General features: G+C 38.3%; 1 protein-coding gene across 9 annotated transcripts in view; it reads left to right on the forward strand.

The window, feature by feature from the left end:
* LOC116719441 (IQ motif and SEC7 domain-containing protein 1-like) overlaps nt 1–19,088 on the forward strand; it is a 127,271-nt gene that overhangs the window by 89,241 nt on the left and 18,942 nt on the right. Inside the window, exon 1 of one of the 9 annotated variants that reach the window (XM_032562357.1) lies at nt 9,775–10,102. The exons of 7 other annotated variants lie outside the window; for them this stretch is intronic. In XM_032562357.1, coding sequence (XP_032418248.1) covers nt 10,038–10,102 — 65 coding nt within the window. In that variant the 5' untranslated portion in view covers nt 9,775–10,037. Of the gene's footprint in view, nt 1–9,774; nt 10,103–18,450; nt 18,787–19,088 lie in introns of those variants that run through there. One more of the 9 variants, XM_032562122.1, reaches the window with a different exon arrangement.

Here is a 19,088-nt window from a genome sequence, read left to right on the forward strand (position 1 = left end):
CTGTACAATCATAAGTCATTAACCTTTGCTTTCTGATGTTGTCTGATGTTGTTTTGATGCTCATCAGGTAAATTGCATTCAACAGGACAAATAACATATTTACAGTCAGAGCAGCAATGACACGGTTTGGGAATTAGAGCATATTTATATGCTGAGTGGCCCAGTCAAAATCTATACAGCAATAAAATTGAGAAACTGAAGAGAGACTGCTGTTGACAGATGTTCTCCATTCACCCTGATCAAATTTGAGCACATTTATGAAGAATAATGGGCAAAGTTTCAGTCTTTATATATGCAAAATTTACCCAAAGTCTTGAATCTGTAATTGCAGGAGATAAATTTTGGGGGTTTTTTGTACTGATTTTTTTTTTGTACATTAAAATCAAATGAAGATTGTGGTATTAATCTAAGAATAGCTAGGTGGGTATGAGTACTGTAAAAATTAGTTTCTCACAACGGACCCAGGTTTTAGGTCTTCTAGTTTTCGTCATATTTTGCTGCCATCACTGTTTCCTAACTCAGTTTTTCCCTTCCAGTCCAACTAGATCACACTTTATCAAAGCAAAGCAGAAAATGAAAAACTGTTTCTGACTGCTGCTGTATACACCATGTTCCAAAGTATTATGCAAGTGATATTTTCTCAGATTTTCTTAAATGGTCAATGCAAATGATGGTCAGTATAATTTTCAAGTCATTAACTATTACAGTATAAATCAAATTTTACTGAACAAAGCTCCCCATAAGAACAGTATTTTTTTTTTCAAAAATAAAAAACTCAAAATTCACTGTTAAAAAATTATTATGCACAGCAGATTTTCTAAACATTTTATGGATTATAAAGAACTGCAAACGGTCATTCTTTGAATGTGCAGCATTAAGTGGTCACATGTACTAAAATCAAAAGCTATTTCAATCAAAAACATCTCAACAGACCGAGTTACATGTTAACATAAGACCCCTTCTTTGATATCACCTGCACAATTTTTACGTCCATTGAACTTGTGAGTTTGTGGATAGTTTTTGCTTGAATTTCTTTGCAGGATATCAGAATATCTTCCCAGAGCTGCTGTTTTGATATGAACTGCATTCCACCCTCACATCTTCTGCTTGAGGAAACTCCAAAGGTTCTCAATAGGGTTGAGGTCAGAGGAAGATGGTGACCACATCAGGAGTTTCTTCCCTTTTATGTCCATAGCAGCCAATGACACAGTGGTATTCCTTGCAGCATGAGATGGTGCATTGTCATGCATGAAGATGATTTTGCTACGGAAGGTACAGCTCTTCTTTTTGAACCATGAAAGAAAGTGATCAGTCAGAAAGTCCATATACTTTGCTGAGGTCATTTTCATACTTCCGTGGGCTCTGAAGGGGCCGACCAATGATTCTCTCCCCATGATTTCGGCCCAAAAAATGACTCCACCACCTCCTTGCTGACGTCACAGCCGTGTTGGGACGTGGTGGCCATCCACCACCAATCCACTACTGCGTCCATCTGGACCATCCAGGGTTGTACAGCAGTCATCAGTGAACAAGTCTGTTTGAAAATTAATCTTCATGTACGGCGGGGTCCACTGCGACTGTTCCTGCTTGTGATCACTGGTTAGGAGTGGCTGAATAGTAGGTTCATGCACCGCAAGCCTCTGGAGGATCCTCCACCTTGAGGTTCCAGAGGCACCAGCGGTATCAAATAACTGTTTGCTGCTTTGTAAGGGCATTTTAACAGCTGCTCTCTTAATCCGATGAATTTGTCTAACAGAAACCTTCCTCATTATGCCTTTATCTGTACAAACCCATCTATGTTTTGAATCAGCCACAAATCTCTTCACAGTACGATAACACTTCAGTATTTGTTAAATATTTAATGTTTTCATACCTTGTCATACGGCTCTACACTATCTAATGATTTTCGGCAGCAGAGAGATCCTTTCTCTTTCCTATATTGCTTGAAACCTGTGGCCTGCTTAATAATGTGGAACATTCTTCTTAAGTAGATTTCCTTTAATTAAGCTCACCAGACAAACTAATCAACCCAGCTCTCTGAAATTAATTATATTGATTCAAATACCCCTGACACACAATACCATCTATAAATTTAATAGCACAACAAAAATGTCATCTTTATGACACTTAAATCCAATTTGCATAATAATTTGGAACACGGTGTATGCTCTCGATCAGATGTTCCCAAAGGAAACAATAATATTGAGCTATGAGACATGTTGACACATTGATGGTCATGACAGAACACCCCTTAGTGTTCACCGACTGTTTGTCTGAATCAGGCACATTAGCACATATGAGAAAGCCACCTTCTATAAGCAGCGCCAGAACAAACAATGACTTTTGCCAGTGAACTTGAAGGAGCTCTTTTAGGCATCTGTGGGTCTCAATAGCTGCTGTGTTTTTGCTGTGAGTTTCATATGCAATGAGGCAGCGTTATAAGGGTGGAGTTCAGGAAAGCAAACTGTGATTTTACGGTAATCAGTGGAGGTGAGAAATGGTGACGTCTAACTTTTCATCCTTTTTGGTCTGTTTTGCCATCATATTTTTCTGAAGTATATTGCATCATATATAGAAATGAACCAGTCAGGCTTTTTTTCTGGTTTTCTTTGAGGTGTGACTACTGATTTCACATTTCTTTCAGAAGGTTATAATGAATACAGTCATTTATGTGAACTTGTTTCAGCTGAGCAACTTCATAAATCGTTGACCTTAAAATTCAAAATGTGCTGCAGCTTCCTTGATGAAGGTAAAAGAACGAACAGAGGGCAATATTAACTACATTCATTTATCAAAGCACATGTCTCTAGGCTTTATGCGTTTTGCTTAGCTCAAAGAACATAACGGGCATCAAAGAGCATGCTGCTTTTGAAACACTTTTCATTTTTTGTTTGAAACACAAAGAATGAAGGATTTCCATTTAGGTGCATTTAGTGAACAGGATTGTTCTTCATTATAGGAAAATTCAGGTTTAATAGCAGCAAAGACATGATGTCTAACTAGCCAACTAATCAACTACCATCATCTTGCGAAAGTTGTTTTAGTCAAAAAAATAATCAAAAAACGGAATATTAATGTGTGAATCACAAAAAGCACTCAAAAACAGCTAAATTAAGCAGATTATTAGTATCAGTTTTTGTATTTCCATTTCTGTCAGGCGATAAAGAAACTAAACATACAATAACTAATATAATTACGCTATATTTGTTATTGTAAAGTATAAACAAAATATGAAATGAATCAAAAATAAAACCAAGCACATGATTTAGATAACTGTAACGAACATGTTTTACTATTTTTGCACTAATAGTATATGAATGTTTCTAAAAGCAATTAAGTTGTTGCTTAATTTTTGTTCTAATACCCTGAAAACTGTGATTTTAGTCAACCATCACACCACATGGATCTCATACTAACCCTACATACTAGCCTCTTGCATTATTTTTTATAGAGCGTCGATTCTATTGTAATGATTGCATCTATTTTCTGTTTTACATTTAAAAACATACAAGTACTTTCTAAAATACCTGGCAATTTGAGTGCAAAGATGTGTATTGCAGAAAGATGATTTGATTCTAAGCCCCTCATATTAAATGCTACAGTTTTAAAGAAAGTCCTGGTGTCCCTGATTTAACTGAAAATAAAAAGGAAATTGGATTGAAATATCAAGTTTATTTGTTTGAACTGTAAAATTTGTTCATCCATTTCACTTCCTGACTCTAGAATCATATTTGAAAAGCACTCTTTGTTCTGTGAAATTTCTAGTTTTTAACTAAAGATGGATACATTTTGAATGGGCTTCAGAAGAAGTTATGAATGGCCTCCAGAAATCAATCTTGGAATCAGGACAGCAGCCAGATGTGATTTTTAAAGGGTTGGTTGTCTGTTTATTGATTTTATTAGTCACCATGGTGTTATTAGGCAGGAAGCCGAATCATTCAGGGAATTTTATGAAATTGATGACAACAGATGAGCATATAACAAAACCCTGTTTACTACATTTTACATGTTTATGTAATTTTTTTCTTGTTGAAATATTCTCACAAAGCTTAGGATTTGAAGTGAAGAGGACTCAAATGCGGTGATTCATTTTCCTGACCTACCCTGCTCTGTAAACCACAGGGCTGTCGCTTGAGACAGGTGTGAGTCTGCTGCTGCCACAAATAGATCACTGCACAGCCCCCATGACCCAACCCCTCTGTCACCTCACACGCAAACTTTCCCCTACCAGAAAAAGCCGGCTTGCTGCGTCCCAGTGCCTTTGAATAATACCCCTTTTCCCCCTCCCCGACTTGCATTCAGAACAGAAAATATCTGACCTCAGTCATCCTGAATGACATCGCTGCTCTGAGACCCCCGGTGCTCCCATCACCATCAGGTTTACAATGCATCTTTAAGAGAGCATGTTGTGTACTCTATAACCAGAGGGAGGCGTTGTGACACTAAGTGCACATTCTGGACTGTGTCCCATCCTGCAAGGCCTCTGTTTTGTCATTTAGGCTGCCTGGCTGTAGTCATTATGGCCACCATGAGTATTTATACCCACTGTGGGCTTTGTCGCATTTAGAAATCTTGGCTGCACTGAACACCAACCACCAAACAAACTGTCTTGAGTCCCGCTTTGTTTTCAGATTTTACAGTGTGGGTCATTGGGGGGAAAAAAAGCACCTCTCATCAGTGTGTCAAAAAAGAGCAAACAAGATGGAATCAGCAGGGCATTCAGTGGCTTTTCCATTGTGTGAATGTGTATTCTTTGTCTACTTCTTTGCAGCTTTGTGTTTAGCAGAGCGTGTCACCTCACATGGATCTATTTTTAGCAGAGGGAGAACTGTGCTGTAGTATGTTTTTTTTTTTATGTCGGGGTGGGGCAACTGTGAAGAGCTTCAGAGAAAAGCGATAAATGGTAACGGGTTGGTTTCAGCTGAACAGGACAAACACGGCCCACTTCTGATAATCCCAGCAGAAAGCAGCCCATGAGCTGTAGAATATCAATAGAATTAGCGAAATAAAGAGAAATCGGGGAGAAATTCAGCTCTCAAGCTGAGCCCATCCAGCTGCAATCACAGAAGGAAAAGGCAAACGTGGTTGAGTTGTAAAGTACAGGTCTGCTGTTTCCACTGAAAGGGTGTTATTTAATTCTTGCAATTTTGCTGCCCACTCAGTCATTTTAAACATTGCAGAGAAATGCCCAGGAGCTGGTCACTAGTGGCCCGCATTCATATTTTAGTGCAATTTAGAGTCTGCACCTGGCTTGGATATGACCTTGGAATGTGAAAGGAAACATGCAGCCACACCAAGAAAGTGCAAAATAAATCCACTCAGAATTCTATTTTGTGTGGGGTTTTTTTGTTTTTTTTAGCAAAGCAAGGATCCAGTAACTTATGCAGATTTTTTTATTGCAAATGTATGAATTAAAGAGGATTATTTGGACCAATTCTAAGGATTAGGAAGCAAGACTTTTTTTCTCTCTTTTTTATGTGGTTGAAGACATGATGGTGTTTACAGCAACACATTTCCTAGAAATGCACCAACCAAAGTTGTGACTGATTGCCACTCTGGTTTTTGTAAAGCTTTGAACAGCTTTACCACAGCATGCTCAATTATTCTGTCATACAGTTTTATCCTAAAATAAACTGCATCCCAATTTTATATTTGGGAGGAAAAAGCTTTTATCTTTTTTCAAATGTGTTAGACATTTTTTACATTACATTATATATTTAACCATGTCATGAACTCTTTATTTTAGAACCGGTTGCAAGGATTACATGTATGTTTTTATAAATAAGACATCGGTATGACTCGGTACTACAGGAAGTAAAAAGATTTTGGGCTATTTCCACAGAAACAAAATTATTATAGATCTGTTACATCTGTTACAGTTCACTACATCTTTTCTGTTCAGCATTATTTTAGTGCCAACATTAACACCCACCCATGTTTGTATTGTCAATATGTTAAAATATATTTTAAAAGTGTCTTAGCCTTACTTTAATTTCTCCTCCTCCAGTTTGGGAGGAGCTGGTTTACTGGACCAATGTCATCCCACTCCTGTTGTTTGAAGTCCTTTTAATGAAATGGTAGAGAAAGTGACAAAGTATCTTATGGAGCATAGAATGACACAGGCCCCTTCCCCACCTGTTGTTTGCAAACAAAGATGAAATTATATCTTTCCTGTTGTTGATAAGTGAGGACAGTCAGATACAGAGAATAAAAATCACACAACTAATTAACCAACTAATATCAGCTTGTTATACTCTAGAAGCCCATGCTGTAAATGAAAAACAGCTAAGCTTCAACAAGATTGTGTGTCGTTCGAATTATCACCTTTAACTGTGGTAAACATTCACTTCTTGACAAAAATATTTTTGAGTGTTTAATAGTTCTGTCTTCACTCAAGCTTCCCAAGATAATGCCAATATGGTTAGTCGACACCACAATGATCTATTCCTATACATGAGACAATTAAGGACAAACATCATGTATACCAGGGTCAGCCAGAGATTTTACAGATGGACCCAGTCAGGACAGGATTGGGAAATATTTGTTTCTGCAGTTTGAAATAATAATCGGCTAATACTAAGCTAAAACAGGATAACTTCCAGCTTCACTGCATCTGGATACATGATTTCTGTTCGAGTTGGAAACCATTTCTACTGCTTACTGCAGAGACGCACAAATGGAAAAAAAGAAGAAAAGCCTTTCAGATATCACTTGCCTCTTATGTACTTTGATGATTCCCATAGGATCCCCCTGCCAACACATCTGGTCCAGCTTTGCTGCCAGGATGTGATGAGCAGAGGCAACATATCCTTTAATTACTTCTAAATCAGCTCTATTTATAAATCTGCTGCCAGATCTTTGTTATGCACAGACATTCTTTGTTCCTGAGAATCTACAGGACTCTTTCTTTTTTCTTTCCCTCCTGTCTTACACAAAGTCTCTCTGTGTTCACAAAGCTCTACCGGGCCACTACATCTCATTTAGTATGCTGTTGTATCAAACTATGACATCAGCCTGCTCTAATTGTTTCCAGACCTGAGAAGGGTTGCGTTTTCATTCTATTTTTCCATTTCTCGGCGCAGGCCTCGCTTCTCTGCATCTAGCAAAGGGAAAAAATAAAAGATGAGGAGAAACGATACATGATGTCATGTAGACGAGACACATCGCGCCAAAATCTTGTGACCAACTTTCCAGGAAGCTATCACTTTCCCCTCCCGTTTCCTTTGCTGTATTTTCCCCTTCTCTGTGTTTTTTCATTCTTTTTACAAAAGCAAAGTCCCAAGTTTTTTTCTTTTTTTCTTGGTTCCCTGACAGTATTCAAGCAGCACATCTGTGGGAATTCACCAGATAAAGCAGTTTTCAGCTGCTTGTATCTGACTCGCGGATGCCTCCTTGGCAACAGCCCAACTCTAATGTATCCAGCCTCAGCTTCTCTTCGCTCTGCCATGACTGTGAAGATTAAAAGAAGGGCAGAGTTTGAAACCAAAAGGAGTTGATGATTGAAAAAGGAGCTGAAATCCAGAAAGACCATATGTATTGAGTTGAAGAAATGGTATTTTATGAGCAGTGAGTGGGCCTCTGCTTGGAATTCTCAATGACATCATGCTGGAGCAGAGCGGCGTGCAGTCAGGACTCCGGAGATGGAGTGGGCCTTCAGCAGATGGGACGGCTAGACGGCATCGTAACTTTAGAAGAGGAAGCAAGACACGAAGGCCAGCAGGCTCAGAGAGCCACATAATTCTAACTAATCCTGTGAAGACTTTAATTTCTTAGTTTACATAAACTCATCAAGTGGGAATGAGTTTAGGAAGAAGTCTTTTTGATTCCGAAAACAATGATGCCCCTGAGCCTCGTGCTAAAACAATCAGGGGGTAAAACGCCAAATGCATCGTAATTTTACCAAGAAATTGCTTCATATTTCTCTCTCTCAGTAGGACAAATAAACTCTGGTTAGCTGCTCCCTGTGGTGCTTTGCCAAAACAATCCAGACGCCGGGGCTAATATCTGATGTAACGCAGACATTTCCAAACAAGGCGCTTTGTGCCTCTGTGTGTGGAATAATCAGAGTCCCAGTTTAATAAAGAAAAGTTTAAATGAGTCACCGCTGTTTTGTTTTGTTTTTTTTGTTTTTTTTATGATGAGTAGTTGCATGTAAGCCGAGCCAAGTGTCTGCACCTCCACAAAGCATTAGCAGCTGTAGTCATCTGAGTGCAGGGCCAAGGTTTCAAACTGAAATAGATCAGCTGGTCAGTTGCTGATCTATGTCAGCAGATAATCCCCCTGCTTTGGTCAGACATTTATAGTGGATTGTTATAATATCTTTTACTTACCCTGTTTGGCTATGTCTTTAATTCTGCGTCTTTCATTACAGCCTGAGATGAAAACAGGCGACAGAAGGTGATCATTTCAGGGGCTCAGGCCTGTAATTAGAAGAATCTTCCTCTGGGTGTATGTGTGTGTCTGTTTGGATGATTGGTGTCCCTGTAAACTGGCTGCATGTGGGAGCCATTCTCCCCTGTTTCCTGTGCTCGTGTCATTCCTCAGAAAATACTTTTGACTGGGGGGAAGTTTACCCCTGCACCCCTAGCCTCAGAGGAGTGATTCATCTGTGGTCTGTGAAGTGTAACAACAAGGGGCTGTCAGAGAACAGTCTGATGCATGTTAGGCATGGGGAGTACATACGCCAGTGTTGTAGATTTGCTGCAGTCCGCTAGGAGAGGTACAAAATGTCACGCTACAACCCCAAACTCCAATGAATGTTATTGGGACGTTACAGAAAAGACCAATGCAAACTAATTTGTAATTGTGGGTGGAAAGAAAAGGATCCATGACTTTGAAAGCTTTGTCCAAACAAAAAAATATATATAAAAGTATAGTATTTATTTGAATTACACTTCCTTTTAGTATGATACCTGTGATTAAAAACCATGGCTCAGTAAAAGTCTCTAATTGTCCCTAGCCAATCTGGTTTATCCTGAGATATAAATGTATATTTTTGTTTTTGTTTTTTACAAAAGAAGGTAAAAAATGTGTGTCTAGCTCATACCATAGGTTCATGGGGTTGTATTTAAATGCACACATAGATTTTCTTTTTGTTAAGCATCCCAAAAACTATTGCACTCTTAATTTTTTAATGGGTATGAATACTTTTGAGGCACTGTACATAAAGTCACGGAGGTGAAAGAGATTCTTTTTTTCAGCTAAGAGAGATAAAATCTCTTCAGGCCCTTTTTCTTCTCCATGTCTCAGACCTGAAAGGCTCTATTAATAGAGATCCACTTATTTGCTTTTATCCCCCCAGTATGTTCCCCTTTTTCTTTTGTGTGAATCTGTAATACATTGTTTTCTTCGTCCTCCATGGAGGATGCATCCTCTTGCCTACACCTTTTCCATCCATATGCTCAGGGTTTAAACATATAGGCTTATATACACTCCCTCCTGCGTTGCATCTTTAGCACCTTCCTTCATCACACACCCTGCTCTCTGTGCTGTAATTTCTCCATTTCACGTGTTCATAACATGCCCGAACAAACCTTTTATCTATCTGCTTCACCTGCTGCCTCGATCTTTTGCATTACATGTGTTGCGTGATGTTTGACACCAACAGCATATTTCTTCCAAATCCTCCACAGCTAAAAGCCCCGTCCTTTCACACCCCCTTTCTCTGCACCCCGCCCCCTTTCCAATACTACTCAGGACCTGGCAGACACGCGCACACTCCCCATGTTTCCAAGCCTCCACCCCCCTGGAAACTCCTACCAGCCTGGCGTGCAGAGGACGTAGAGGAAGAAAGACAAAAAGAGAGAGCTCGGTTTGTCTGTCAGTGATCGCAGACTGCCACTTAGGTCTGACTTAAAGGTCTACCATCTATAGGACGGGAAAATAAATGAGAGTGTTGGTGAAATGCAGTCAGCTGCAGCCTGGCGCAAAAGATGGTTCTGAGATGCATTTACTGTTGGAATAGTGTTGGCAGTATGGGGATTCATGAGGGAACCCACTGATGTTTGGAGTACATCGTCTTGTGATTGCCGGCCAGCATGTGGTGTTTGCAGTGTAATTCAGAGAAGACTCAGTCGCTGCTGGAACTGGAGCTAAAGGGCTGGTAAGACTAATAGAAAAGTGGAAAATGTGCATGTAATTTTTTTTTCAGCTCATCTGTGTATATTTATTTGCCTTTGAGTGAGGAAACGCTGGAGGGTTTTTTTTTTAATCCTTTTTAGGAAAATGAAAGAGGCTGGTGTTGTGTTTTCAGAGAATGACTAGCTTAATGCAAATCTTTAAGATCTATCCAGAGACTGGTCCCCCTTTCTAGGTTTGACTCCCTTCCAATGGAAAACAGATCAGATCCCTGCTCTGACTCACTGTATGTGTGTGTTTAGTCTTACTGTACAGGATCCATCTGGGAGCTGGATTGCATTGCATTCCTGTGGTGTGTCGTGGCCCCCCAACCAACTGACTTTGAGCTGGTCCATAACTAGAAAGGCTCAAGGACAGGTGCTGAGGATAGTTTCAGGCATAAGCCTTATTCTTCTCATTTAAAATGAAAGCTCGTTCTGTTGTTGTTTGATCTTGTGAGGAAGGAGGAGGAGAAATCCTTGCCTTGATCACACAGAATGAGGCCTGGTGGATAACAGGAGATTAGCACTGATTTCTGATTTCTTCAGAAGTCTATGGATGGTGACAACAAACAGATAACTTACTTCTGTTGGCAGCATGAATTTTATGTGCTGCACCTGAACTACATGAATATGTAATGCTGTCATTTGATCAACAAATAATGACTACTGATCAACTTCTAAAATAGGAAAGAAGCCAATCCTGTTTTGTTTCTTTTTTTTGGTCAAATTAAAATATTATGTGCTTGTACTTTCAGTAATGCTGAACTACATACTAATTGTTTTTTTTATATCTCAAATGAGATGTGCCAAAAAGATAATATTTGCATCTCTGAGGACAAAAAATTCTCAAAAGTGTCTAACTTAGCTCATGTTCTGCAAAAAAGTGAAAAATAAACATGAGTGGAAGCAGGTAAATGATTATTCTAAAATATATAAACAGTACATGTAGTGTACTCTGAAATAGTGATATCATAGAAAGTAAGGGGGGAAGCCGAAAGGGTAACAATTTATGTACTTTTTTGACGTCTAGTGACATCTAATGAAGGATGTTAAATATACAAACCAAGGCTCAAAGATGTCACCTAACCCTTACATTGCTAAAAATATCGGGGGTTAGCCGCTGTTTAATATTTGTTTATTAGCTATTAATTTCTCCATTTCTGTTTTGACATGAAGCTAAGACCAAATTATTTGAAACAAAGTCCCATTAAAAATGTTTTTGTAGCACAAGACAAACCTTTTGGGTTTGGATCTCAACTTTTTGTTTGATGCATGGCCTGTAGGGCACTGTTTAGCTTCAATTCAAGATAACTGAAAAGAAAGTATCTAAATTTAAAGTTACGTTACCTGTAGACAAATAATTCCAGGCTGCACATAGCCGCTGGACGTTTTGAAACTTTCTCACAAGTGATTAATTCTGTCTCAAGTTTTGGACTGGTTTAATTTTTGTCTAATTTTCACCATTCCTAAATATGATTCACAACACTAAAATGTAAAACATCTGATTTTTGTTTATCATTGCATCCCATTCTAAGTATTCAGAAAATACAGTAAACAAGGTATGTTGCTGTATTTTACTCAACCAATGTTTGTGTTTTTCCCCTTAATCTTTCTGCGCTCCTTTTTTTAACCCACTTTTAAATTGCATTTTTGCTAATAATGCTATAATCTTTCTAGAATTAAAATACATTTATTGAAAATACATACAAGAACACAAATAACAGATTTTAATTTATCTTTCACACTTGTGAAAGATAAATTCATCAAAGAAAAGCTTAGCTTGTTTTGAATTTGTGCCAAAGTTGTTACTTCAGCCAGAATATATTAACCCATAGATTTATTTCATTACTCTTTTAATTTTTGGAACACCCAGTTTCATATAGCCTTGAGCTGAACTCGAGGCTTCATTCACAAAACAATGAGTGACATTTAGATGACTAATACACCTCCCTTTGCTTTTGCTTTTTTTACAATCTGTGGCCTTTTTTGCCTAAAGACAGAGCCAGTTGTGTCCCTTAAGAGATTCAGTTACTGCTTTCCTGTACAAATAGCTACCAAAAAGCCATTTTTGATCCATAGAAATACTGTAAAACCCCTCAAAATGAAGTACAGAGCTGACAGTAGTTATCAATCACGAGTAATAATGAGACTCCAGTTGACTATTTACAGTCTGCAGAACACTCTCAGGAGCAGTACTGTCAGTCAGCTGGCCAGTGCTCATTCCAGTACACAGCCAGGTCAAACTGTAAAATTGTTAACTTGTTCCTCTGTGTGTGTTTTATAGCAGCTGCAGGATAATTCATTAGGCCACTTATTGGAGCTGAGACAGTCGGGTTGCCTCTGTGTTTATTAGCAGCTTCACCTTTTAAACGCTGGACTTGATTCATATACTACCATGACGTCTCTTGAGCTTCTACCTGAAAAGTCTCCTCACTTCTCCATCTGCGTGCTGTGAGATCTGCTGGGTGCATCTGTATTTATGAGCTTTCTGAGTCACTTTGAAAAGGGTGAAAACATCTGTTTTGGTGCTGCTACGAGCACATCACTGCATGTGGGATAAGCAGTGTAACGTGGAGGTGCTGCTTGATTTTTATTGGAAGGGTCACCTAACTGCTTGTGTTTATATGCACACATAAAAACTGGCATCTTTAAAATGCAAGGTTAAAGGGGGCTGTACTTATGGATGTACATTAGTGGTGCAGAGATGAGGTTTGTTTCTTCATAGCTGATAACGGCGCTCAAGCTGATGAAATATAGTAAGCTACTGGCCATCACCTCTCTCATTCAGAAGAGGACAAACCCTTTTTTTATTACTGTTCAACAAGGAAAAGAAAATAGAAGGTACAATCTAAAGCACCACTCACCGAAGCAATGGAAGAATATGAGCTGGTGAAAATGCACAGAATATTGATGACCAGTCTTATTGCTTCATTTAGCAGCACAAGAAAAATGTGGGTTTCCAAAGACCTATGTCGTCATAGTTGTATGGTATGCAGCAGAGTCCAAAAACCATAAAAAAAAAACATTACTCAAACTGTCAAGAAACGCTCACAGCATAGGACAGTCAGCCGCTGTCAAACCACCGTCAGCCAGCTATTTGTTTTTTACAAACACATACTTTATTTACAATTCAATAGAAAATAAAATAAACTCTAGAAAAATGTTCCTCAAAGTATTGTGTTTTTAAAAGTTTGAATACTCCACCCTTTTAGATAACTATGCTGATGTGTAAATTTTAACAAAGCTGTGCTCTCAACAGTCTCTGAGTGATTAGACCGCACATTTTAGAGAGGCCTTTTATTGAACACACACACCTGTGCAATAACCATGCTGTCTAATCAACATATTGATATGACACACCTGTGAGGTGGATGAATTATCTCAGCAAGGGAGAAATGCTCAGTAACCCAGATCCAGACAATGTCAACGTAGATTTTTCTGCATAGAAAAAGTCTTAAATCTTTCAGTTCAGCTCATGCAAAATGAGGGCAAAAACAAGTGTTACGTTTATAATTATTCTGAGTGAATGTCTGAAGTTTTCTCCCTTGAACATTTCCTCAATACTACATCTCACTTATTTGGCGTACATTTGTTAATTTCAGGTCAAGTAAACCTGCAATGAATTTTTGTTTTTCCCCTTTAAGATCTGATCTGTTCATGTAGATTTTGACAGTTTTCTTTCCTAATGTTTCCTGTACATAAAAGAAAAAATATGGTGCAGGTTCCTCTAATAGATATGGTAGGTTGTAATCCAACAGAAAAGAAGGAATGAAAATATTTATGTATCAATTTTATGTCTAACATTTATTATTTTCATTGTTGAAAATAACGGAAATATTATTTGTTGATGCATGTATAAACCAAATATGATGCAAATTCTTAGTTATAATGCCTTTACTGAATATGAAAAACCGATTACACTCTTCTGACCATTGCTTTTCATTTATATCTTCTGTAAAGCTCTCTTTTGTTAGACTTGATGTATTAAGAAAGTTGTTTCAATAATAACAGTATGTTTTGAAAGCAAATAAGTGAAATAAGCCAAATTAACTGGTCATTTAACTATTTAGTCAGCTTCTTGGTAGAATGATTTGCATTTGTGTTTTGTGGTTAGTATGAGTGTAATATGCTTGTTTGCAACATTTCCTCTGAGCATACATTGCGTTTTTCTGAGCCACTTTTCTTTCCATTTTCTGAAAAAAAAAATCCACGTTGAGTTGTTTGGTTAAAATTAAAAACATTTAACACCCATTTTATAATTTAACATCTCTGTCTTTAGGGGGGAAACGGAATCAGATCTCATATTAATATCTGTGTCTTTATTACAAGAAGGCTTGCAAAGGTATGGGCTACTGTTGTGCAGACATTTCCTAAATTTTTCCGAGAGCTGACTTTTTGTGACTTTGTTTGGGGACTAAATTAGTTCCAAGCTGTAGCTCACTCTGCCTGCACCTCATTAGCTTTCTTCTTTTCCCAGAACTCCTGTTGATGTGACTCCTCTTTTCCGGGATGTAGGAATGTTTTCCCCCAGGTCCTACTGATGAAATGGGTTAAGGCCTGGGCAAGGGCCTAGGTCTGCTCACTCAGGATGTTTAGAGGGGACAAGGGTTATTGTCCAGTCCCCCCCCACGGCTCCTGATCCCACTCCTCCAAATCGTTTAATCTGAAAATCACTGCCAGCCGTGTTGCTGTGCTTCCCTACATCATAAGCAAGAGGGGCTCCAGCTGGTTAGAGACCCTAAAGCTGGGACAGTTGCTGTTTGACAACTTTGCTATCATATTTCAAGGGCAATACAGTCATAATCAGGAGATGATGTGGAGATCACATCACTGCTTCCTCGTTCATGTCTTAACAGCGTTTTTTATTATTTCAGTGTGCTTTATATATATGACATCATGTTAATATAAATCATAACATTTACTGTTTGCTTCTCATAGATGCCCTGCCTTTTTCAACCTCTCCTTTTTTCTCTCCAACGTCCATTGCAGCTTAAAAATATGAACTCCTCTATTTTCTGTTCTCCACCTTCTCCCTCCGTTTTCTCCATCAGGAGCAGCTGACCTCACTCAGTCAAGTATTCAGTGACCTCAGAGCAAAAAGCGCAGACGCACTTACTCATACTTTCTTACTTCTCCACGTACCCACAATCCCATACCGGTCTGGATATTTGGATGGTTAAATGAGAAGCAGAAGAAAGGCACTTAAGTGAAAAACAGTTCTGGCCCACGAGCCTCAAGGCAAAGCCAGCTTTGTAGTTAAAGTTTTGAGTCAGTGCTATTAATGTTCTTAGTGTCGATGGAGTGAGACAACACACCCAGTGACTCATCCATGCAGTTTGTGTCTTTTTGTGATTTAGATTGACCCCATAACTGCCATGATGACACAAGTGTCCTTGCTGCGCCCCCAAGGTCTAGGGGCGGTAAGATAAAAATGTGTCCAGAGAAAAAGTAGAATGTAAAATGATTTATTACAAAAGAAAATGGTGTCACAAAACCAAAACACAATACACTTTTACCCAATTAAAACAAAAGAAAATGACTAACAAATTCAAGAATTGTTAAGTGCAAATTAAATTACAAAATGTTCAAACAAGTCAGTCTAAAGTAAACTCAAAACAACCCAAAAGAAAGGACAAAAGGGAGCACTAAACCTCCCAAACACGAGCTTCTAGCTTGTATCAAAACAATCTAGAGCAGACACAAACTGCTTAACAGAACAAGCAGGAACAAAACAGTGCCCAAAGCAGTTACAAGCACCAAAGGTGGGGGAACAGCTTTACACAACCACTTCCCCCACCCCTGAAGGAACGATTTCAGGTGCCTTTTATAGGGAGCAAGTGAGGCTCATAAATATCTGATTGGCTTGCAAATCTCTGCTGGTCCAATGGGGTGGCTGCTCTCCTGCAGCCTCCAGGCAGCCAATCCAGAAGGTGTGCCCTCACAGCTGAACCTGCATAACAAAAAAGGAGCCTGCACAGCCTCAAGAGGCCAGGGGCCATAACAGTCCTCATGGACCTATTGACTTAGTTATAAGTGTTTTGAGGATGACAGTTAAGGGCTTAAATTCAAAACTTTGTCATGTTACTTAAATTATGCCAAAGCACGAGGTTGAATAATTTTGCAGAGGTACAGTTTACCTGTCTTAGTTTAGCAGAGTCTTGTTAGCATTTGCTGAACAATCTTACACATAGTAATAAAGTAAATTGAAGTTCGCAGTGACGACCTGGGGCGTAAAAAAAAGAGATTTCAGATGTTCATAAGTCATTTTTGTCCAAAGGAAGCTTAATGTATCTAATTACTGAAATTCATTTTCACAGTCAGATGGCTTCTGTCTTGTGTGCCTAAAAAAAAGAAGTGCTGTAGGTTAAGAATTCAAATTATCATCCTTAAGCCTAATTTAGATTTAACATATTTATCTGTTTTCAGAATATTACCATGACAATTAGTATTCAGTATGGTAATTAAGTGGGGAAAACGATCATTTGCTCAAATAATATAAAAAGCAACTCAATTGTTGCTTTTTATATTAACAGCATTTCATATTTTTACAATTTATAGCATTTTATATTTTATTTTTTATTTTTATTTTATCTACAACTACTACTCAGTGGTAGTTGTTATTGTGTCTTGTCTCTATGCTGTAACTGCGAAGTAATTTCCCTGCTGGGATGAATAAAGTACTTCTATTCTATTCTATTCTATTCTATTCTATTCTATTCAAATGGTTCACTCTTACTTTCACCCAGGATAACATGAGATTAGCTTGTTTATGAAACTTGTGTCCTAAACAACAAGTCTTTAGAGTGTAAGTCAAGTTTAAAAGTCTAATTTTGTGACTTAAGTTTGACTTGAGTCTAAAATCTTAAGTCTAAAAGTCAAAGCCCCATCTCTGGTTCTCATAGATTCATTTGAAATCTGTCCTCAACTTCTAATTTATACTGAGAGGCAAACTGTCCACCAAATGGTGGTCGTTGTTGCTTGCAAAATAAAAAAAGCATTAGAGCATTTCTAACTTTCATTTAACCACATGTCTAATTAAACCTCTATTGACTGCTGTAGAAAATCCGAGATACCTCTCTGCCGTATTTTGGCTCTGCGACAGAAGGCAGGGTGTCACTTTTAACTCACAGAATAGCAGCTTTGGAGTGCCATGACAGATGGCTGGAGAGATTTGTCCCAGTGGTGATTATGCAATGAGGTTGGATTTTCAGTGACTTGTGGTCGCTCTGGTGTTGCGGCAGCAGTATAAAAGCGTGGCTCTTTTTTTCCCCTGCTACTGTATTCTTAATCTCAATTAAACATTGTCTACATATTGCCCTGAAAAGAAACTGTTAACAGTTACTTTCAATTAGTTATTAGTTATTACTTATAATGTATCGGATTACTTTCATTTGCAGTATTTTTGCTAGCCACATTGTTCTTTTGTTCATCTTATGATTTCCCCTTAAAAATTTAAACATGCCCAGAGTTGTCACTGACTGTTAATCCAATGTGATGATGTCATCAGATGCCCATTCAAATTCCGTGGGTCAAAATTCAAAGTTTAATGTCACACAACAAGAATTTTTGTCTAAGACAGATGGGAAAACAAGGATATAAATACCAAAACAATATTAAAATATGATTTTCCTTTAGGTTTTAGTTTTTTACAAGTAAAAGTGGAAAATCCATTCAATCCCATGTGCACACTTACAGTATGATATGTGCTGGTAACTTAGCAACCGCTTCCTGTCAGCTTGTTTTGAGCTTTCACATTTAAATACTTTGCTGAAGCAAGATCACAAAAATTCTCCAAATGATTTGCATTTATCTCTGAAACTAATCAATCTGCCCTACACTCTCACAAAAATGTAGCCAAGCTTTTCAATTTGGCAGTAAAAGCAGCATAACTACAGAGAAAAAAAACATATTGTTTGTGTTAGAAATACACTTCCACAAAGAAGCAAGGAAAATTTGGGTCATCTAAAGGTGCATCGAATCAGATTTATTTTTGTTGAAAATTTCAGAAAGATTCAATAGTGCTTTTAGTTGTTGTCATTTCACTGGCATGCATTTCAAATAAATTAATCTGTACTATGTTGAACTGCAAAACTGCATGCATCTGGTATCTGAAGTCACTCAGTTCCCCTTTTTTCACTCAGTGCAGATTCCTCTTGTTTGATAGGCTGCTGCCATTGCTGAATGTTGATTTCAGGCCCCTCTAATGAAGGAAGTGGATTGTGTACACTGTTTGGGTGTGTCAAGTCACAGTTCAAACACATTCGCCTGTGAGTGAACCGTGGGCACACCATACCGTGGCAGAGAAGGAATGTTGGTATGGTGTGACTGATTGAGCAGATCGGCAACTCGTTCAGCGGCATCTCAAGTCGCTTAAGGATTTACTGAAAGCTGTATTTGCTCTGTGCTTCTGCTCTAAACTGGACTTTGTAGCATGAAGTGGAACAGTGTGTCGTCACGCCTGCACACATGATGTAATTCCCCACTGGTCACTGATTGGCCCTTAACTTTGCATAAACTTTGGTTTCCTGGAGGAGCCTGTGTACTCTGGACTTAACTTGACTGAAAGAATGGTGGACAAGATATGGAGGAAGAGTTGGCATTTTTTTGAGAACAGACGATCTTTTCGCAGTAAGCCATCGCCTCGTAGGGTTTCAGAGCACAAGAGTGTGTAAGTAAAGAAAGGAGTTTGTGAAAAATAATAGATGTCTAACTGTTTGAAACTGTTTACGTGGCACTGGTGTTTTCTGATTTAAACATTTCAAAGGTTATTGTAAGTAATGTTTTCTAACTTTTTTGAACTTAATGAAAGTACCTCATTTCATTAGACTTCAGACAGAAAAGATGTTAGAAAAAGCATTTTCTCTTGTCTACCTTATAAAAATACATCTGCTGGTTTCAGTACCTCATTTGAAAAAGCTTATAAATCCCTAGTGTCAACCTGCTTTCTACTGTCAAAATAAAATCTCAATA

The sequence above is a fragment of the Xiphophorus hellerii genome, chromosome 1 (genome assembly GCF_003331165.1).
Source record: "Xiphophorus hellerii strain 12219 chromosome 1, Xiphophorus_hellerii-4.1, whole genome shotgun sequence".
Taxonomy (NCBI): Eukaryota; Metazoa; Chordata; class Actinopteri; order Cyprinodontiformes; family Poeciliidae; genus Xiphophorus; species Xiphophorus hellerii.